The 23,407-nt window shown below is 39.2% G+C and overlaps 1 protein-coding gene across 1 annotated transcript in view; it reads right to left on the bottom strand.

Moving 5' to 3' along the window:
• Window positions 1–23,407, bottom strand: part of MPDZ (multiple PDZ domain protein) — an 88,368-nt gene that overhangs the window by 50,272 nt on the left and 14,689 nt on the right. The window contains exons 6-17 of the mRNA XM_010562087.1: window positions 22,778–22,906; window positions 21,357–21,560; window positions 17,654–17,768; window positions 15,159–15,247; window positions 13,293–13,488; window positions 11,869–11,958; window positions 9,785–9,864; window positions 8,927–9,073; window positions 8,136–8,303; window positions 6,969–7,154; window positions 2,268–2,477; window positions 539–655 (exon numbers count right to left, since the gene is read on the bottom strand). Coding sequence (XP_010560389.1) covers window positions 539–655; window positions 2,268–2,477; window positions 6,969–7,154; window positions 8,136–8,303; window positions 8,927–9,073; window positions 9,785–9,864; window positions 11,869–11,958; window positions 13,293–13,488; window positions 15,159–15,247; window positions 17,654–17,768; window positions 21,357–21,560; window positions 22,778–22,906 — 1,731 coding nt within the window. The remainder of the gene's footprint in view (window positions 1–538; window positions 656–2,267; window positions 2,478–6,968; window positions 7,155–8,135; window positions 8,304–8,926; window positions 9,074–9,784; window positions 9,865–11,868; window positions 11,959–13,292; window positions 13,489–15,158; window positions 15,248–17,653; window positions 17,769–21,356; window positions 21,561–22,777; window positions 22,907–23,407) is intronic.

Here is a 23,407-nt window from a genome sequence, read left to right as displayed (position 1 = left end):
ACCTTTTGACCTTGCAAATCTCATAATCACTGATTGATGCTGATGTCTAAAGAATACTATTAGGAGGAAGCGTTGGCAGCTTTTGAAGATAGACAGCATTCCTTCTAAGGCTGGCTTACATGCAAAAAGAGGATTCCAGAAACTTTTCAAGGTAGAGAAGTGATGTATTATCACATTTAGGCAAAGAGATTTATTTAGAAAATAAGCACAAGAACGTTTCTCTACACAGGGTGAGATTTTCAAAGGGATACTCAGTGCATGCAAGGAGAAGTGGGTAGCCATGCACTTTTGAAAATCTCAGCAAAATGCTTCATTTTTTTCCAGCAACTAACATATAATAGGCCAGATTCACAGCTCATGCAAACAGCCAACATCTTCAGATGCCAGTTTCTACCATGTGGGGATGCATCCCAACTATGGTGGATGAGTAATGTGGTGACAGTAAACACTAAAAAATAAGCATGAACAGTGACAAAGCAACCCCTTTCATTACAAAATGCAAAGACTTAAGGAATCTTTGGTAAGTTGGGCCACTAACCAGAGCCAGCTCAGCATGGAAGAGGGCTGCATCAGCTGGCCCCTCCTCCTCAAGTGACTGGGCAGTGTAGAAAAAGCAATCTTCCTTAGCAGAGACATAGCCCTCCTCTGGTGAAAGCTGCAGAAAGAACGAAGCTCTGAGTTGGATGAGTGGCCAGGACACAGGGTGTGCAGTGTGTGATGTGGGGGGTTTACAGAGGCAAATTAATTCCAAATGCAGGAAAGTTCATTTCGATCACAGTCACAGTGTTGGGTAGGTAAAGAGACAATTATTTTTTTCAAATTTACCTGAATTGATTCAGCTTCACATCTCACTTTATATCCCCAGGTAATGAAAAAGGCCTATCCAGCTACACCACAGAGCCCACAGCTTAGCCTAAACTAATTTTAAATTTCTGCTCTTATTAAACATATACTAAAACTGCCATCAGAGATGCCACCAAGGAAAGAGCCTAACAGCAGAGGCCTTTACAACCTTGCTAGCCACAGAGTAATCTTGTTAGCAGGCAGAAGACTGCATACACTGTCTGTGTTTTAAGATTGTATCTGCCGGGTGGAACAGCCTCAAGATGACAAAACATAATTCTGACTACAAACCAGCAGCTTTTTCCAACATAATTTGATGGTAGGTGCATTTGCCCAGTACTGCAAAGAAGCCAGTGATTATTCAAAATGTTTAATTAATTGGCAAGCATAATTTATGAAATACTGAAGTGCAAATGCTGAACATTTATAAACTGCTGGGAATAGAAACAAAATCCCCATGCATTTCCACATATTTTCCCTTTTAGAGTATCTTCTTAAGTATGAAAATGTTGATTTGCAAGACATTTTATTAAGTGTCCACTACAAAAAGCTAATTTGACAAAGCAAGTTTTAAAAATACCCACTTACTATAAAAAACAAAGTTTCTAGTAACCTAAACATCAGCCATTCCCTCCCACCCTCTCCACAAAGTTCTACTAAGAATGAAAATTTGGTATCTGCATCAAGGGTTACAGGATTACATGATTATCATTTCATGAAAAGCAAAAATGAACCCCAAAGACTGCACTTGGGCTTACAAATATAGTGAAAGGTATCTTCTTCATATGTATGAACTGATGCCATTCTACTGATTTGAATTTAACACACTAGGGACACTAGTCCACTAGCATCCTTACTGATACGCTATCTTGGCGACCTTAGGTCTCCTTCAACTTCATTCTTCTAATTGTTACAGACTACCTTGTAAAATTATTTATGGCTATGCTAAAATAAACAGTTTGAAGTATATGAACGGAAGACTACTCACCATTGTTTAAACACAAACTGTGCAGTCTAAATACAAAGACTGCATATGTACTATACCTCACAAAGCAAGGAATAGGCAAATTCCAGGCAAACCACATAAAGTTTATGTCACCACCTCACACATTCAGAGAATCTTGTAAAGTGTACAAAATCATGCCTGGCAACTTGCAGCCCTGAAAGACTGTGCTGGTTGCAAGATGATTCACTGTTTTCTCAGCTCTAAGACAGGTGTGTTAGGTCTTGCAATCACTACACCAGCCATACACTACACAGGCCACTCCTCCATGCAAGGAGATACACGTATCTGTTAAAGAGCTTCTGGGTGTTCTGAGCCACCAGCTGTACCCCAATGCACACAGAGTGTATGCAGAAGTCAGGATCATCATGTACCAGCTTAAATGACATGAAAAGTACTGATCGAATTCCCAAATCCTTACAGGCAGTGGTTTGGCAACTCCTATTTTAACTGTTCCTGTTGGGGCTCCTTTCAGTGCTTGTACCGCTTCCTCCAGGCTGCCATTTTCCAAGTTCGTATCATTAACAAACATAAGCCGATCTCCAGGAAGAAGTCTGCCATCTTGCTCGGCCACACCCCCAGGAACCAATGAGCGAATCACAATTACGGTGTTTGCTGGATCAACAGGATCCTAATTAAATAAAAGGAAGAAAAACACCTCATTTTATTTACTCTTTTATGCCTTGAGAGGCTAATTTTTTATACAGGAGCTTTTAATAACCCAGTAGAGTTGGGTTATTAAAAAAGTTGGAGCTCTGCTCCAGATGAACCTTCAGTGGGAACATACCCTCCTGTCCATACTGCCCATAGATTTAGACTTCCACCTATTTTTAATTCTTAAATTTGAAAATTATTACTCCTTTCTAGGTGATGTCCCATCATATATCTCCAACACAGAGTTCTGTTTGCATTATAATGAGTAATTACACACCAGAAATTAAAGTACTTCCTACTGCAACGACAGCATTGCAGACTTATCCTCCCTTATACTCAGCATTTCGGGAATAGAGCTGGGCAGTTGTGGCAGGTTGACCCTGGCTGGGTGCCAGGTGCCCACCAAAGCCATTCGATCACTCGCCCTCCTCAGCTGGACAGGGGAGAGAAAATTTTACAAAGGGCTCGTGGGTCGAGATAAGGACAGGAGAGATCACTCACCAATTACCATCACAGGCAAAACAGACTCAACCTGGGGAAAATTAACTCCATTTATTACCAATCAACCAGAGCAGGGTAATGAGAAATAAAACCACATCTCAGAACACCTTCCCTCCACCTCTCCCTTCTTCCCAGGCACAACTTCACTCCCGGATTCTCTACCAAGCCCCCCCAGTGGTGCAGGGGGATAGGGAATGGGGTTTACGGTCAGTTCATCACATATTATTTCTGTCGCTTCATCCTCCTCAGGGGCAGGACTCATCACACTCTTCCCCTGCTCCAGCGTGGGGTCCCTCCCACAGGAGACAGTCCTCCATGAACTTCTCCAACGTGGGTCCTTCCCACGGGCTGCAGTTCTTCACCAACTGCTCCAGCATGGGTCCCTTCCATGGCGTGCAGTCCTTCAGGAGGACACTGCTCCAGCGTGGGTCCCCCACGGGGTCACAAGTCCTGTCAGAAAACCTGCTCCGTGGGCTTCTCTCTCCACAGATCCACAGGTCCTGCCAGGAACCTGCTCCAGCGCAGGCTTCCCACAGGGTCACAGCATCCTTTGGGCATCCACCTGCTCCGGTGTGGGGTTCTCCATGGCTGCAGGTGGATATCTGCTCCACCATGGACCTCCATGGACTGCAGGGGGACAGCCTGCCTCACCATGGTCTTCACCACGTGCTGCAGGGGAATCTCTGCTCAGGCGCCTGGAGCATCTCCTCCCCCTCCTTCTTCACTGACCTGGGTGTCTGCAGGGTTGTTGCTCTCATATGTTCTCCCTCCTCTCTCCGTCTGCCGTTTCTGTCTGTCCCAGCAACTTTTTTTTCCTTCTTAAAAATGTTATCACAGAGGTGCTACCACTATCGCTGATGGGCTCAGCCTTGGCCAGCGGCGGGTCCGTCTTGGAGCCGGCTGGTATTGGCTCTGTCGGACACAGGGGAAGCTTCCAGCAGCTTCTCACAGAAGCCACCCCTGTAACCCCCCCTGCTACCGAAACCTTGCCACACAAAGCCAATACAGCACTGCAGACTGGGGCAAAGTTAAGACGTGCACTCTGGTGGAACAAAGGGCTTATTTTCAATAACTTTCTTATACGTCATGGCACCAGATCTTGCTCAGCTGAGAAAGCACTTTTTAAGAGGCAAGTCCTTGCGCATCCTTAATTACACACTTTATGCAAGACAGGAACATACCAATACAGCACTCTACTCAACAAGACACAACAAAGTGGCATTTGCTTTTAAAAAAAAACCTGCTTTGAAGTCCCTATCCTCCAACACACTGATGTTTATAAAAACGCTAGCATCAAATACTAGTAACAGGAACATACGATTCTGTTGTAACAATTATCACAGGTGCACACACTTGCATGATCCTTATAGAATTACATTCACAAGGAACATCACTGCCTGTTAATTACTTCCAACACACAGCAATTGACTTGAGTGCATGCATGGAAAAAAACGAGAAATATAATAATGTACCAGTTTTATTGATAGCAAAAGCAAGTGAAAAGCAAACACCTACAAACTGGCAGGCAACTGTAACAAGTTTCCATGCCAAAATGTACATCTGAAAGGATGCACATCATCAAGGCAGCACCCAAACTCACAGGAATTGGAGACTGTTGAAAGCCAGAGTGACAGGGAAGTGTGGAGGGAGGGAAGGAAGGAGGGAAGGACACCAAAAAGAGCCGTAACACTTTGGCAGTTAATACGGTAAGAAGAACGCCATGGAGCAATAAAACACTACAAGTGGAAATACAGCTAGCACTGCTGGAGATAGTGCTTAAGCCTGAACATTGGCACCTTCCTCACTATTTTAACAACAAGCATTTGCACTCTCACTTTAGATGACACTGCATGACACATTTTTTAAAAAAAATCATGTCTCTAGAGTTTGTGATAGTCTTCCCTGGGGTAACAAATAATGCAGACTTTCCTACAGGCCTGCCATTGTATAAAACATGAGGAATGTATTAGTATGAACATTAACTGTCCTTAACTTTAGTCACTGTTCATTCATTTAACGGAAACAGCAAAACACAAAGATAAATCTCACTGTAAACTTATTGTTCACAGTCTTAGATGAAAGCAGAAACTTCAGTAACAAACTGAAATGTTTTAACTACATGTCAGAGGAGAGAACATAGGACAAATCACAAATATTGTAACATCAAAAAAGGGTAAGTTTCAGAAAGCTGACTAGAGCTGTAGGATATAATCAAACTCACATTTGCAAAATATATAAAACAATTTAAGGTACTTCCCACAACCCTTCAGTATTACCACCCATAAACAAAATTCAGTAACTAACAACATAGGCAAACCACCATTTGTGTCAATGCTTCTGAAGAGGCTGAAGCAAATATATGCTTTACTTTGTCCTTTCATGGACTCCAAATACTCAGGCTCAGCTACAGTGTCTCACTACAGAGCATCATGAGTAACACATTTAGGAGTAACCACTGTTTCATGCAACAGGTACTGTGCCTTTCAGATGATTAAAATACACTGCTCTTCACCTTTATCAGTGTGCAAATGCAGAATACTACTGAGGCACAAATTAATTTTAAGTGCAATATTCTGCATGCATAATTTCCACCTGGAAATGACCTCCAGATGCAAATGCATATACTCTTAGGTACAAGATCCAGCAGAGACCTGGGAGGAGACTGGGTCCTGCAGCACTACCAGCCAGCTGGGCAAAAGCCTATGCTGACTGCAGGGAGAAATTACTTGAAGTCACATTAGAAATAAACGCTGTGGCAACTAGAAACAGGAGTAAAATTTTTTCTGGGATCCTGACCTAGTGAAGGCAGGAGACAGGGACTGAGCTGTTCATCAGGACACACCAAGAATCACAGCTTGAGATACCCAGGGATTCTGAAGTCAAACACAAAATGAATGGGGGCATTTAGGCACGTCCTGGACAGACAGCAGCTAAGCAAGGGATTTCAGAATTGCAGTTCTGGATTTTAGTAAATCCTTCTTTAAGCATCTAAGTCCTTTATTGGATCTTGTCCTAAGCACCTCACTGCAGGTACAAAATACATGGCTAAATAAATGCCTGAATATTCTGACTACATCATTCATTGCCCTTGGGGTACTTGCCTTCTGAAGACACTTGTATATTATGGATTATCTATTTTTCTGGATCAGTATTACTATCACCATTAGAACCTGTAGCCTTAATACAGTAAGAGGAATAAGTAATGTAGCTAATGGGATGCCTAACAGTAGTGATATCCACTTAACTTTACCATATTGCTTGGTTTCCATTAACATTTACCCTTAAAATATGTGTTTAGATCATATTGAGAGATCCAAACAATACAAAGTATTTTGTCCTCTACTCAAAGAAAGGAGCACAGAATTGTTGTGATGTAAGCCCAGCCAGCAACTAGGCATGACACAGCCACTTGCCCACTCCCCCACTCCCAGTGGGACAGGGAGGAGAATTGAAAAAAAAGTAAACCTCATGGGTTGAGATAAGAACAGTTTAATAACTAAAGTAAAATAAAAGGTAATACTAACAATAATAATAAAATAATAATTATAATGAAAAGGAATATAATAAAGTAAAATTTAAAAAACAAACAAACAAAACAAAACAATAAAAAAGAAGTGATGTGCAATTGCTCACCACCTGCTGACTGACGCCTAAGCAGCGATCCACCCCTACTGGCCAACTCCCCCCAGTTTATGTACTGAGCATGATGATCTGTGGTATGGAATATCCCCTTGGCTAGTTAGGGTCAGTTGTCCTGGCCATGCTCCCTCCCAGCTTCTTGTACACCCGCTTGTTCGCAGAGCATGGGAAACTGAAAAATCTTTAACTTAGGATAAGTGCAACTTCGCAACAACTAAAACATCAGTGTGTTAATCAACACTGTTCTCACGCTAAATCCAAAACATGCTGTACCAGCTACTAAGAAGAAAATTACCTCTATCCCCCTGAAACCAGGACAAGAAGTTACCTGGTAGTCCAATATGCTAAATCCAAGTCCCATACTCCCTTTCTCCAGCTCAATGTGCTGTACTTCTGTTTCCCACATCGCCAAAGATGAGCTTTGCACCTCTTCCATACTCTGACCCTCGTCAGCTATTTCCAAAGCTGTTCCCTCTGTGTCCGAAGAGCCAATGAATCCAAGTTCTATGTGAGCCTGAGAAAAACAGTGAATAAAATGTATATGTTTGTGAATCTGCAGAGACAAAACTCTGTTCACAAAGAATAAGATAAAAACTAAGTGATATGTCTCTATAACGCAAGGAAAGTGCAAGTACTCAGAGTTAACAAGTCTGACAAATCTAGCACAGAGTTCACATATACTTGTAACAAAATAGCGAGGCTGCAAGTATATGAAAGTACTCACTGGAAAAAATAATTACAAAATGGAATTTCTGTCAAACTAAAAACTTCATAAAACTTAATTAGTACATGTATTCAAATATACTGGAAATATCTGTTATTAAATGGTATGTCTAAAAATATGCTTTGATCTAAACATAGTAGCACTGACAGGAGTCAGAACATATTACAATAAGAAAACACACACACATACATACACACACATATACATCCTTCATTTGGTTTCATAGAAAAGCTTAGCAACTATAAGCTGCATTTGATGCCTTGCCCAGAACTCAGAATTAACTGTGTCTCTTTTCATATAAATGCTATTGCCTTGTATACTATTACTGCAGGCCATTCCTACTTGTTTAGCACATCAGGCTGCCCAGAGCCTAGCACTTAGGAGTGACAGAAATGTGTCTGCCAGTGAATGCACACACAGTGCTGCACAACACAAACTCAGACAGCAAAGTTCAAAACCAGATTAAATATATTCAGATTCTAAAGAACACACAGTTCAGTTTGCCATACCTCCACAGCCCACCTGCAGAACAGAAATTAAGTGCTTGGGTAAGACAGACCTGCGTCCCAGAATATTTCTGCCCATGACCTACCAGGATTGACAGCTTCTGGTGGCTTAAAATACAGTTGATGAACATCATTTCCCTTTTTCTATTTACCTGGTTCCAAGTCCTAAAACATTAAGAAGTATTTCTAATCTTGTACAAGAACTTTATTTTTTTTTTCTCAAGGAAACAGTCATTTTCTCAGTCTTTTTTTTAAGACAAAATACCTTTTCTGTGAGCTGAACCTCAGATAGACTTAGACTCTCCAGTGCTTCTGGGTGAGTGATGGGGGGAGCTACCAGACGACAGCACACCATTGTCACCTTAATAGGCAGTTCCTTCAAGATATTGACCACATCCTTGTGGTTTTCTCCAAGCAAAGAGATCTCATTCACCTCAATAAAGAAGAATAGTTTTTAGAAGTACACAGTGTTTAGAAGTACAATTAACTAAAATGGCTAAAAAAAACCCCCAATTCACTAATCACCTGATTTAAAAAAAACAAACAACATGCTGATGGACATTGTCAACCCTTAATTTCTACTCAATTTGGTGTTCAGAATCAGCACCAAGTTAAGTTTTGAACTGAATGGTCTCATAAATTGCATGACGCTACCCTACAAACACCACATACTCTGTCACTTCACATCTCTGGCATTCAGGTGAGCCAAATTCATATTTTAATTCTAAGAAAATTATTTAGAAAAGCAAAACAGGTGTTCAGTCTCTTCACTGTGTAGAGATATTCCTATTAAATCTTAATGCTTTTGCTAGATATTCTTTTTGGTGACCTTGAACTGTATCTGAAAAATCAGCTATCAGCTGAGAAATGTATGTAAGCATATGCATTCACATAAATATGCGTAAGTACACATGAAGTGACTGCTCAAGCACTTCTGGTGACAGCTAGTATGCAGTTAAATATGCTGCATTCCCAAAGTCATAACCTGTGAGAAGCAAGTCACTGCTCAAAAATCTTACTGAATGCAGACTAAGATAAAGTACTATTTTTTCTTACTTCCAGCAGCTCATCTCCACTGAACAGCTTGCCACTTCGTCCAACTGGCCCCTCCGGTAAGATAGACCTGATGAAATGATGTCCCACTGTAGCTTCAAGGCTTATCCCTAACCCACTGCTTTCGCTAAATTTGTTAACTACAGCCACCTACGATAAGATTAAGAAATGGTTACTTTTAACATATTTACACCTGTAACTGTTACTTTCTGTTTTAATTTACATACAATGAGGTGAATATTCCAGAAGTGAGAAACCAGAAATATTGTCATGTGTAATGGGGACAGTCAGGTAAAAACCAAAACTTTGATCACATACCACTTCAGCATGAACAAGTGGGAGCTGTATAATGACAATAATATATCTAATAATATATACTTTCACAGAAACTACAGGTCTGGCATATAGTTTTGCAATAAAGTCCTAAACTCAGATACTGCTTTTCAACTCTATCTACGGTAAATGTCCTATGCATTAGTTAGATCATCAAACAATTCATTCAGTATGCAGAATGGGTAGGATGTTTCAAATTCTGGCTAATAAAGGGTGCTCTGAAGTTCACCGTAAATATTATTTTTCCTCTAATACACATTTATCCTCTTGAAGCTAGGAAATCTGTGAAACAATATTCATAGGCACAGAAACCTCAGAAGCCTCTGATTATTTTGCTAAAATCAATACAGAAATATATGTATCTATATTCAAAACTTAAAATAAAAGAATCTCAACAGATTAAGGAGCAGATGTATGATTTTTATAAATAAAGAAACAAATAAAATACAGACATATTTCTATCTGTAAGCAACATAATAGGTGGACAGATCAAAGGGCATTCAATAATAGTAATCAATGTTTACCTACCACTATTTCATAATTTGAACCCATAATCCTCTGCCACTTTGCTTTTGTAGCTTCTGCTTCTGCGGTCGTTAGCTGGAAATCTGAAAGTTATGTCTGAGATTACTGTGACAAAAAATAAAATGTCCTGTCTATTCCTATAACTGATAAAGCATATGGACCGTGCAAGACTACACAATCATTCCCATGATGCCAGAACTCTCCTAAATATGACTAAAAACTTGGCATGTTTTGGCTCAGCAGGCTTGGGTTTATCAAAGGAAAAACTTGCCAAATAGTATTAGATCCCACCCTCACAAAACTCTATTTTGAAAGACACGAAGTTCAGTCAAAAACTTTGGTGTGCACGGCTGAGAAGAAAGAACATATATTTAAACTAGCCTCAGTGTTGAGTGAATTTAATGCAACTCTACAAGATAATGGGCACAAAGCAAATAAAAAAGTTACATGCATGCCCCTGGCATTTGTTAAACCACATTTTATGTGGGCTGATCAGATTGATTCAGGGGGATGGCTGAAATACTTACATATGTGATACTGCATACTGATCTTTTGGACAGTGCCTGCATTTTAGAGAGAGTGTCCAAGTAAAGTTTTCAAACAGAATCTGGAGGTTTTGTACTTTCAAAATTATGAGCACCACTGTAAAAGATTTTTTTGAAACTGTAGGCCCTAGAGGGCAGTGAGAGAACACAAGTCCCAGCTTATTTTTTTTTTTTTTTTTTTTTTTTTTAGATTCACGTACGTGCACAGATACAACTAGAAATAATTCTAATAGCTAAAGAGCAGCAATGAAATTGGAAGGGAAGGAGGGGAGAAAAGTAATGATGCTGTGAAAAATACAATGACAGGTTAGGTGGCAAACTGCAGCAACTCTTAACTTCATTGAAAGTTTATCTGCAGGCTGAAAAAAACAGAGAAATGCTTTCCTCCTGCTCATTTTCCCCTCATTCACACTGTTTAGATTCTAGGGCAGGAAACATTAAAAAGCAGTATTTCGATAGCCAGCAAACACAGCAGATATAACAGGACCCTACATATTCAAGGTCCACGGTCTGTGCTGTGCCTACAGTAAGTATCAAAATAAACTCTTCAGATCTGAATGCTCATTACAGGCAAAGACTAGAATCTTCATTACAAGATTAAGTTCCCAACTCCCACTGACTTTTAGTAAGAGTTTAAAGTGACTAACAGCCTCAGACAGTGTTTTAAATCTAGTCATTGCTCAGAAACATTACTAAAAAGAAAGCCAGGTGTTGTGTGGCATTCAAACATGACAATACTTTCCCCAAAGCAGAGACCCTGCAGTATCTGAAGGAAAAGTGTTAGAAAGAAATTCTTCAGCTATCCAAGCTAATGGAAAGTATGAGTTATGAAAAGATACATATTACAGAATTCATATGGGTGATGCTTTTCAGTTCCCCTCTAGCTCTGGAAGCAGGAAAATGTTAGAAAACACATCAAGTGCTGTCTCAATATGGAAAATTTATCATCACATAGGACTTCTGAAAAGCAGCACAGCACAGTGCCCTAACAGCTCAAGAGGGAAAGGAAAATACTCTTTAGAAAATAAGAACTTCTACCAAGAATATGGGAAAAGTCAGAGCATACCAGTGCACCAGACTGAATTTCAAACATTATCAGAGAAGACAGATTGAAATGAATGCAAGCTCAGGAATTTGTGAAAAGGAGGTTTATCAGAAGAGGTAGAAGTCCTGGAACTGCAGCTGGGCAGCTGCAGGCAGTTGGGGATAAGGCATGTTGGGGAATGAGGACGGAAAAAGTTTAATACACAACTAGACTAAAAAGAGTGAAAATACAAAACTAGACTAAAAAGAGGGCTGAGCATGTAGCAAAAGCAGACTGCTTCATGTGACATCTTTGACATAACTATTTTCAGACACATACAGTAGTCAATGATCTTACAGCACTCAAGAGTACATGCTGACATGTATGATTACTTTCACTTTCTAGCTGTACCTCAGCTACACAGCACACAGGAGATGGAAAGGCACACAAAACACCTGATCTTTGTGTAAGCACACCCAAGTGCATTTCCACAGAATAAAATATTAAACGTTGAGAACCTGTTTCCTGGTGTTTCATGTCCTCTCCAGTATTTACCACACTGGCACTGCATGGCAGTGATGGGGATCCCTGTTCTGTTTCACTGTTATCTGGAAAAAGAAGAAGAAGCCTTTTCAGATATTTTATGTGTTGTAATATTCATCAGGCTCACAGGCATGCCTCAGGGCACTGACTCTCTCTTCCAATGGACTTCAGAGGATCCTTATTTGGTAAATGGAATCTGGCATGAGAGGCCCAGAACAAATGCCACATTTTAAAGAGATTTTGTCTTCTGTTAATCCTTTGCTTTCTCCGGTGGATTCTTCAATGAAACAAGAAAAAAAAAGCACAACTATCAGTAGCTGCATCTCTATGATTGAAAGAAAAGTTACTGGAAAATATATAAATATAACATTCTTTAGCACTCTTTCATTACCTTCCCAGCCCCCCCCCTTCTTTCCTTTGTGCAATTCAGGAAGCTGATGCTGAAAAACGAAAATGCTACAGACTTGGAGACCTGCATACCTGACAGACTCTTCACTTGTAGAAAGCCTCCCCTACCAGAGAGTTCTGTTAGGTATGTTTCTGGCTGTCATCTATATTGAACACCTCCAGGCTGGAGAAACAGTACTTTCTGAGCATCTCCTCTGTAATTTTTGCTAGAAGTGGGAATGAGAGGATGCCATACAGATAACATACTACTGAGTCTTTCAAAATCTTGTGCGAGGCGGGGATTACACCTTAGTCTATGAGTTCTCATACACTTCTGCTGACATCAACCTATAACACAAATAGCTCAAAAAAATTTGTTTGTGCATCCAGCCTCTGTGCAGATATTCTGTTCAAACACATGCACTTTCAAGATTTGGCACATATTTTTCAAGATGTGCACAGTGCAAGAGTAAGCTTCACTGATCTCATCTCAGCAGCAGCAAAATTAATAATGGTCATTGGCTTCTGAATGTTGTACACGTATATAGTTAATGACCTATCAGATTATTAATAACCTCTAGATATAGGCCGCTTCTCTCATACCTTGAGCTTGTGACACTGATACGCAAGAGTGAAAGGAACTGAGACTTGCTTTTGCTTATTGTGGAGGGTATCTCTTTGCTCTTGAATGCAGCTCTCACCCTTGAGCACAAATAAAACATTCACTGCCTCCTTACCATTTGAAGATTTGCAGGATCAAAGTCTTGAAGCAATTCAGCCAGCAGTGCAATGCAGCGCAGAGCTTTCAACACTCACTTTGAAAATGTAGCAAATAATACCACTGTGTCTAAAAGATTAATCAAATCATAGTAGACCAAATTCTCGCTTCATGTACAACTGCTCTGCCATCAGTAATAGCTACCCGGAATGAATCTGGCCCATTTTATTTCCAGTTTGCAATTGAGAAGAAAAATGTTCAAGCCAACTTTAAAGCAAAGCCAGTTTTAATTACCTTTGGCTGTGCTACTATCCATTGTTTGGAACAGTAAGTCCTTTTCAACAGCAGCACTGAAGTCCTCTGGGGGCTGAATATGATTTTCCTGCTTAAGCCCTCTTCTGATCAAAGTGAGCCGAACCGTTTGTCCAGTGTGCCGCAAAACGTCAACTGCTTGCTGGTTAGTAAAACCCTGAAGATTTGTTCCATCCACCTGCAGGATTAAGCAGCTTTTCAGCCCACAAGACACCACCCAGAAAAAAAAGATGTCCAGGGCAAAATAATATGGTGAGCTCTCAGCACCTGCTAGCCTGAGCACAAAGCAAGTGGAGGGACAAGAACAAAAACCTGGACGACTTAACGACATTGGATACACTAAGCACTTTCACTGGAGTACCCCACAGCTAGGTAAAAACCAGCAAAGTGGGGAGAAGTGCTTTGGGTGCCCACCACAGTGGGGCCAGGCAGATCTGCTCTGTGAGGTGGTAGAGGATGCAGCATACGCTCTGCAGGGCACATTGTGCAGTCTGCCTGCTCAACCACTCCAGCCACCCCCGCCTCCCAGGAGAAAACACTGGGTGAATAAACCGACACAGTCATGGCTGGGAGAGCTGCAGAGGGAAGGGTGAGGAGAGACATCCATCCACAGAGCACAGCTGTTCTGAGGCCAAGTAACCTCAGACGCAGTGCAGTCTACTACTACCATGAAGTCCAATTTCCCAATCAAACACTGTCCCAGCCAGCCAGATGTTACCTCTGGTCCATCATTTTAATATTTTAAAGAAAAGATTTTGGCCTCTTCTGTTTGAAGCTACCCTGTTATCTCATTAACTCAGTTTTTTTTTCTGAAACTCAAGACTTTGGCGTTGCTCAATTTCATCCCATTATCCCTTCTACACACCACTTTTTATTCTCCTTCTCCCTGCAAACTCCTTATTATTCTATTCTTTCTCCATCTGACCCCTCAGGCCCTTTAATTTCTGAAATACTTCCAACAATACTATATTCCTTGACTCCTGTAGTTGTTTCAGTCTATCTATACAACGCACGTATTCCATTATTTTAATTCCTCCTGCATGAAGAATGACTCTCCCCGGACCCTTAATCATTTTATTGTCCTTCTCTGAACTTCTTCCAGCTCTGGTGCTCTTCTAAATACAAAGTAATTAAGAATGAGCTGGCGTTATTTAATTTTTCCTCCACATTTAAGCAAACAATATTTTATAAATGTTTATTATTCTTTTGTCTGAGGTCACTCAAATCTTTTCCTCCTTCTGCATCTGCAGTAGAAGAAGAAATCAAACTTTGGAATAATCAATTTTAGCAATTTGTACTCATCATTTAAATCATTATAAAAACCAGATATACTTCCACATACAAGCATGCAGGCACATTTGTACTTGGAGAGAGATCATAACTTGTTCTTAGTGCTGCGTTCACACAAATGCAAGGACAGATCTATGACAGCCACAAAAATGTAGTTCTTGCATTCATGACCTGATTTTCACCACACAACTAACATTTTATGCATGAAAATATTTTCTTCTTTCTCTGAGCATCTAAAATTTTAATGATATACTTTAAAAAACCATTTTGAAAACAGTTGCTTAATTTGAATCAAACTTTGAAACTTTGCCTTTATTAAGCAGTCTCAAAGCTCCTACTGGTAAGATATACACATACAATACAGATTTTCTTAAGAAACACAGGTTACACACAGGCAGCCTAATCAGAAAGATAATGTGATTGAATACTCAGTCAAAAAAAGTCACCATTTCAACACCAATCCTAAATGTTTTAAACAAGTACTACATGAGGACATCTTTAAAACTTACAGTAGAGTTTTACAGATAAGTCATCTCATTTCTTTCTGTGTTTACTTACAACTATAATTTGATCTCCCACGTGGATTCTGCCATCATGTTCAACAGCACTGCCTTTTGTAATGCTTTTCACAAAGATACCAGAAGGTTCTGGGATGAAGAGAGAAAATTAAATTAACTAATCTATTAAGAAACAATTTAAACAATGCAACAATCTCCAACTAATGCCACCAGCCAAAAGGAGAAAAAGAAAGAAAACACAATCTCCAGGTAAGATATGGAAAGAGTCATCAAGAAAGTATATGCTTAAGTAAAACACGTAATATTTTCCTAAAGAATAAGCCTGATTAATATCAGCTTGCATTGGACCAGATTTCATTCAAAATCTTACAATGCCAAATTCCCAATTCTTGCTGCAAAAGAAGAAATATTCTAACTGATTTTGATCTAAATGTTGAAACCAACATTGACAAAAAATGTCTCTCTGGCTCTTGGTCAGATTTAAAACTGCAGGTCAAAAAATTCAGTTTGAGTACACTAACCTGGTAAATTCTCTATTTTCTAGGTACTTAATAACTGCTGAAGAAAATGCATGCTTGGATAACCAAACACAGAAAATTATAAGCAAGCAGGACTACAACTTACTGTTGAACCAGCTTTTAACTTGTACCTGTAAGTCAGTATTTGATCTAATAAAAACAAAAAGAAAGACAGAAAAGAAAAAAAAAATCCAAATCCCAAAACAGAACCATTTTAGACAGTTACTGATTTCGAATCAGAAGGAAAAGTAATATATACAAAACACCTATATAAGGGACATTTTACAAAAAGAAATCTGTTTCAGGAAAAACACATGGGAATTTGAAACAACTTCAGCAGCTTAGTAAAGTGAAAATCCATGGAGGTCCTACATGCACACTTTGCATAGTATTATGTGAAACTGAGAAAAATACTAGCATGAACTGGCATGAAATCAGGACCAAGGGTCACAGGCCTGTACCACTGGTATCAGAAATCTTAACAGAACTCAGTTTCTCTCAACAAAAGATCTAACTGTAAATGAATACATTTGATGGGAAGATAATCCACTACAAAATGGGGTTTAACAGCTATCAAGACACCCCAGTGCCTTTGCAGACTTGAAACTCACCTTTTACTGGGCCTCAATATGACAAAAGTTAGCAGGAAGGAGGGCTAAATCTGTTTTGCTCTAATGACTATATTCAGCTTAGGAAGAATAAGACTACAAATATATTTAAGTCACAATATCAACAATTCTTTTCCATTTTTTCTTAATTTGTTGTTTTCTCAGGTTTTGTGAATAATTAAATGGCTGGTCTTACTAACTTCCAAGTAGTTTTGTATACTGTAACAGCTGTATGGTAACATGACGAGTTGCTATTTGTCATTCATGAAAGATTCAGCCAAAGATCTTGTTGTCCAGTAGTTTTACTGCTGCTTCTCTGACAGCAAAGTTGTTCTTTAACTAAGTGCTAAGTCACAAAATTAAGCGAGATGCCCAATTAGTTCTGAAGGCAAGAATAGTTTCTAATGCAGTTACATGCAGCATGGTAATTTAAAATCAAAGACTGGTGATACTCCAACACTAAATCAGTTAAAATATACTATCAGATCTATCATGTGTTCTACAATTTAATTTGCCTTTTGAAGATTCAACTGGAAGCTGCTAAAGAGTGGACTTACACAAACTGTGACCACCTTATCCTATGGAACAGATAGTTAAAATTTAGTCCAGCTTCTGAAAGCCAACAAATTACATCTATAACCCACTAATAACGTGGGATATTTCTATCCATACGTTTTTCTAACAATATATACATGGGTAAAAGTCAAACCAACAGCTCTTTGAGAAGTTTTACAACACATTCAACAACTGTCCCTTCCTAGCAGTTGCCAAATTCACCCTAGGCAGGGCTAACAGAGTTTTGGACCATTTTTCTGAAAAATGCAGTGGAAATTATGAAGTAAAAATACACAACTGTACATGAACACTGTTGTATTTATTTATTTAAACAAACATTTATTGGCTGCAACAGTCCAGAGATCAACAAACATTTATTCTATCCAGAAGTCACTAAGGCATTCTTGATCTGCCAGCAGTACTCTACACATTGTTTTTTAAAATAGTAACAATACCTCCTAAAACTACTCAGAATACTAATGTATTATCTTGCAAGAACCTTCTAAAAATGAAAATGTAATTTAAAAAGCCCAGCTAGTTCTAACAAAAATGGCTCAATCTATTTTAGAATTGTTTTGCAAAAACATGTAAGCACAAGCTTTAGCCAAGAGTAAATATAAAAATTGATTTAAAAATGCTGAGGTGGGATTTTATAATAAAACTGATTGCTTCTAATTTGAATGTCCTTCTCACAAGAGGAACACAACTCCTTTTTCTTTACAAACTTTAAAAAGATTTTAGATAGTCAAGGTGGGTTATAGAGATGCTATACCAAAACTAAAATTAAGTCTTTGATGCACGTACATCACAGCATGCAACAGATTGTATAGTAAACTGCAGGAATCGATCATTACCTGATGTTTTGTCTCCAATGTAACCAGCAATAGTTATTCCTAATCCCTGGTTGTTTTTAGTGAGTTCAACGTTAAATTTCTCCCTATCTTCACAGCTACCAACAGAAGCATCTGCCTAATAAGGAAAGCATCATTAGAAAGGAAGCTTTTTTTCTTTAAAGATCCACCACGTTCTTTGATGTCATCAACAAGTAAAATTAGACACAAATGTAAAAAAGAAAGTACCAACTTTGCTTCTGCTCTTATTTGGTGTTCAGCAGAGAAACTAGATGTAGGTAACATTCCTCACTGTAAAGCAATGCACGCCATGCCCTCCCCACCACGCCACCCCTGGGATATTACCCTCTAACCTTTAAAATAATAATCTGATGACTAAAATGACTGGTGAAATTTGTACAAATTAAACAATGCGGCTCTTGCACAGTAAGTTACACAAACCATGCTTAAACGTTAGACTATGTAGCTTGCTGCCCTTCTGGGACCTCCTCAGAACCAGCTTTAGACTGCTGTGTTATTAAAAAGAAGAAAAAAAACCCCACAATATATTTTGTATTCTTTTTGTTTAAATTCCTCTTCAATAACTGTGACTATTTTTTTCCTATGCATGCCAGGTTTAAAACATAATAAAAGCTATTACTAATGAGGCAATCACGTTTCTTATTTTGAAAAACTTAAAAATTCTGTTTTAAAAAGTAGCAATTATACTTCCAGCTAATTAAAAAATTACAATCTCTGCTAATGTCTACTACAACCCTCTGAATTTCAATAACAAAGAATTTTGGGGGTAATGAATTAATTTCTTTATTGTTAATAAATGTATATTACATATTAAAATCCCATTTCAACAATACTGCTTTTGCATTCAAAGAAAAAAAAAACACTTATAAAACTCATTTCAACTTAAATTTTTTTAAAAAATTTTTCATCTTTCAGCAGTCTAAAGCAGATAGTTACTAGCCACTTCCACAGATGATATGTATCAATATATGATTACATATACAAGGCTTCAATTTCATTGTATTTATATGGACATCAATATTTGTGCAAATATTTAAAATGGGAATTCACAGATATAGTACAAATCTATCAAGATCCTGCTATACTCTTATTTTATTCTGTCTCTTCTGCATGACAAATAGCAGCTAGTATTTTTTAAAGTGCCAATATAGCAAACAGGCAGATACTAACTAAACTCAGTTTAACTAGATGAGTATGCATGTGCTAAAAAAAAGACAACTTCAGGACAGCTATGATGCTACTTGCCAAAAGAGAATCTGACTTCAGTTCTTTATCTGAACAACTCCACCCAAACCCACAATCAAACACAAGAAAAATAAATTTCTACTGCTTTAACTACATCTCTGCTTAATAATTCAGGATTATTTTGGCCACAGGTAATGCCACTCAAAAACAGCTCCAATTTCTATAACCTCATGAATTTTTACAGGATAGACATCTACAGGGGACATGATGAAAAGTACCCATTTTGGAAAGCTATTCTGCTCTCCCTAATAACTTCAAGAACATCATGAAGTCTTCACCCACCCTGTATTTGTCAGAAGAAATTAACAAACCAAACTGTTTCCATCATCATCTTCACTCCAGACCCAAATTAATGAGGCTTGCAGCACCATTAACTGGGTGCTCCCGCCAAGAACAAGACTTCATGCAGGCAGCAGTTTGAAAATAGCCTGCCTCCTGCCAGGAGAGATGCACCAGGAACGAGGTATTGAAAAAGATGGAAATGGAGACAAAGGTGGCAAGAAGTTAAATTTTGCCACTTGGCAGCTTTGAGCTATTTCCTCGGTACTAGAAATCCTATACATCCTGCAGCTGCAGATATGGCCTTCAACACTGCAAAATATAACCTTAGAAAACCAAATACTGAAGAAATATAGACAGATGAAATTACTAAATTTGGCTTCTCTTTTGAGATTGCTGCTTTTCAGATGAGTAATATTCAGGCTAAACACTGATCCCTTTATCTAAAACACAGCCAAATACAGCACTCTGAGTGCTGTAGAGACACAGCAGTACCAGTCTGTTTCTCCTCTTAGATGCTCAGAAGTCTCCATGTCAAGAATAACTTTCTTTGCCTTATAGCCACAAAAAAGGTGATGAATATACTTTTGTTTTCCGCAGGTACCACTGCAATCAACAGAGGCAAAATAACAGTAATCATACAAAAATTACTAAGGCTTTTTTTCTTCCAAAGTGACCTATCTGAAATGTAATTTGTAATTGGAAAGAAAATATCTAGAAAAACAACAGGAAAAATTAAAACAAGAAATTCTTTGTAAGGCATAAATTCTATCTAGTTGTAGGCTCAAAAACAAACACCTTTTTCTTCTGTCATTTACTTACTCTACGTATTCACATTTAAATTTATCTGGTCATAACTGTATGTGACAAACCACTACTGTTCCCGTCTCCCATGAAACCAGCCTTTGCTGCAAACACGTAAATGACCTATTTTGTAGAGGTTTTGAGCTGACAGGACATGATAATATTTACAGCATTTTTTAAGTGGCTGACAGTTGTAGAGGAGTAACAGCACAGAGAGTACATTCATCAGCAGGGGAATAAGGGTAGCAGCTGGCTGACTTTTTTTGGAAGATGTCTAGCAAATGAGCAATGCCAGGTAATGTACGAAAGAAGCAGCATCTGTGTGCTGGTTGGCACAGGAAGGAATTGTCTGATGGATAGCTGCAATGATATGGAAATAAGAAGTGTTCCTGGAGAGGAGGAGGACAGGCAGGCAGAGAAATACTACACAGCCAGCTTGCTCTGTCTGAAGAAAAGACTGCATGGCTTCAGTTGTTCCGAATGTATTACTTCAGAATCACAAGCAACCCAGAACCAAACGTTATTCAGATCATACTTAGGGAACTCCTAAGCCTTGATCCCAAAAGGCTTCAAGCATATAGTTCCTTGCATTGTGGACTCATGACATTTAAATTCTCCCAGACTTTCAGCTGAGAACACTGCTACTGGGAAAGAAAATCCCGGCTTTTGAGAACATAAGCGTGAAAGACATTGCCGTGGTTTAACCCCAGCCAGCAACTAAGCACCACACAGCCGCTCACTCACTTCCCCCTCACACAGTGGGATGGGGAGACAATCAGAAGGAAAAAGGTAAAACTCGTGGGCTGAGATAAGAACAGTTTAATAGAACAGAAAGGAATAAAGTAATAATGATATTAATAACAATAATAAAATTACAATAATAATTAAAGGATCGGAATATACAAAACATGTGATGCCACAACACAATTGCTCATCACTCACCATCTGATGCCCAGTTAGTCCCCGAGCAGCAATCCCCCCCAGGGCAACTCCCCCCAGTTTATATACTAGGCATGACATCACATAGTATGGAATATTCCTTTCGCCACTTTGGGTCAGCTGTCCCAGCTGTGTCCCCTCCCAACTTCTTATGCCCCTCCAGCCTTCTTGCTGGCTGGGCATGAGAAGCTGAAAAATCCTTGACTTAATATAAAAACTACTTAGCAACAACTGAAAACATCAGCATGTTATCAACATTCTTCTAATACTGAATCCAAAACATAACACTATACCAGCTACTAGAAAGAAAATTAACTCTATCCCAGCCGAAACCAGGACAGACATTGAAATAGCAGTTGAAAGAAAAGGAAGTTTGAAGTAAGTTTGCTGTGAGTTAAGTATATTCACTGTTGCTTACCTGTTTCTCTGGTGTGGAGGTGGGTACCGGTGTACCTGGAGGGACTGCTGGTGGAGGTAGCTCCTCAATAGGACCTCTTGCAATCACCAGTTTCACTCGATTTCCACACTGCCTCAGAACTTGTGCCACCTGCTCACTGCTCATTCCAGCTAGGTCCGTATCACCAATTTTCAAAATGTGGTCTCCACTACACAATCTCCCATGCTGGAGGAAGAATGATGAAAAAAATCTACTAACATCCTGCCATTTTTCCCACGTATCATACAATTAGAAAAAGACCACCTAGCTTTAGTCACTTTTAAGATATATGAATCAGGTGACTTTTTGGGTGCCAAGTCAATAACATGACAACATGGAGAAGAAAAGTAGGTTGCCTAATGGCACACTAATTTTACTAGAAACTTCCCCAGAAATATACAGGACATCCTTTTTCAAGCAATCAGTCACCCGAGCACAGAAAAAAATGCATATAGTTATGGCTACTACCTACTGGTATTTAACAACTGCATGGAGATTACAGAACTTCAGGTTTCATTTCCAAACACACTTCCAAAGACAGCATACAAACATATATTCAGCTTTGCACTTCTGTTTAAAAACTGGCCCTCAGGATTAACTGTAACTTCAAAATAAAATACTTTTCTCCCTTACTGTGATCCAGTTATTTATATTGCTTTCCACTGGTTTACTCTCCTAATGATTTACCTCTAATCAATAAAAAAGCTCCACATGAATTTAGCCCATATGAAAAGTACTTAAAGAGACAGGTCTGTAAAAGGAACCCATCTACCTGCTCATGGAAAGAGTGCAGCAGTAAACCCTATCCATGCATCTTCAGGCCCTGTTATCAGGCCACCACTTCTGTGGTTGGAAGACTGACCAGTCTCTGTGTCTATTCAATCCTTGACCATCACTAACACAGCCCCAGATACTTGTCCAACGGAGAAGCTAGAAATGAGCTATTATCACCAAATGCAGTTCACATGATCTCTTCAGGCAGAAGCAGAGCCCATGTCCTGAAGCAGACACATGAAGGCACATGCCTGCTCCAAGCTTCAGTTAAGCCCAGTAGATAGAAGCATAGCTGTCAGGGCAAAGCAAGTAAGCGTTTGGTGTGTGTCCCCACCCCTAGATTACAACCAGTACATTCATGAAAGAATCAGGAGTCTAAATGCATCTACACCAAACACGTATAATCTAAATAGGTTTGAAAATGTGATTTAGAGCCTAATGCAGCTTTTGCATTCAAACACACAGATCCCCTGCACTAAACACACCTTTACTGAGGATAAATTTCACCACTTGCTCTCTCTTTTTTACACTTATGAGGAAAAAAGCTACCACTAAGTAGCATGATTATAAAAATAAAGAGTAACTCCACACCTTGCTGAACAGTAAACAGAAAAATACGTTGAATTTACCTGATCAGCCACCCCTCCTGGGAGGATGGTTTTAACAATCACTCCAGTTGTCTTTCCTCCCACTATCCCAAATCCCAGACCTGAGCCATCATTTACCAACTCTATGGTCTCCACATGCTGCCAGTGAACCTAAAAGGAATAAATATAAGCTTGCAAGTGATTAAAATAAGGACACACATATTAAAACTTGCAAAATATTTTCTCTTATTTCTTGGGTATGTTTTTGAACAAAGGAAGGTGGGAGGAAGGTGGAAATATGGGCCCTTTCTAACAATTACTATTAGGTATAAGATTACATAATATTTAAGCAATAAATTGCTCATTCCGTAACAGTTGGAATTTCTCTCGTACAAACCAGAGCTGGGTAGTGGGTCAGACCTTTCAAGAACTTGCAGAATGAATTTAAGAAGAAACCTATGACTGTCGACCTCCATGCCCCATTTCGGTCAGCGAGAAAAATACTGCTGGTAGGAAATCTCACAGGACTGTAAATTAAAATCTTCAGGTAAGTGCATGTTCACATCAGCTATTGTAACAAAGCACAGCAGGAAGCGTAAACCCAATTCAGATGTTAAGGCTGAAAGCAGCACCAGTATCACGAGGTAGGCATTAGCAGAACTGCCCCGTGTA

This window comes from Haliaeetus leucocephalus, unplaced genomic scaffold, assembly GCF_000737465.1.
Source record: "Haliaeetus leucocephalus isolate CR32 unplaced genomic scaffold, Haliaeetus_leucocephalus-4.0 Scaffold154, whole genome shotgun sequence".
Classification (NCBI taxonomy): domain Eukaryota; kingdom Metazoa; phylum Chordata; class Aves; order Accipitriformes; family Accipitridae; genus Haliaeetus; species Haliaeetus leucocephalus.
This window is presented reverse-complemented; position numbering and strand designations above follow the sequence as displayed.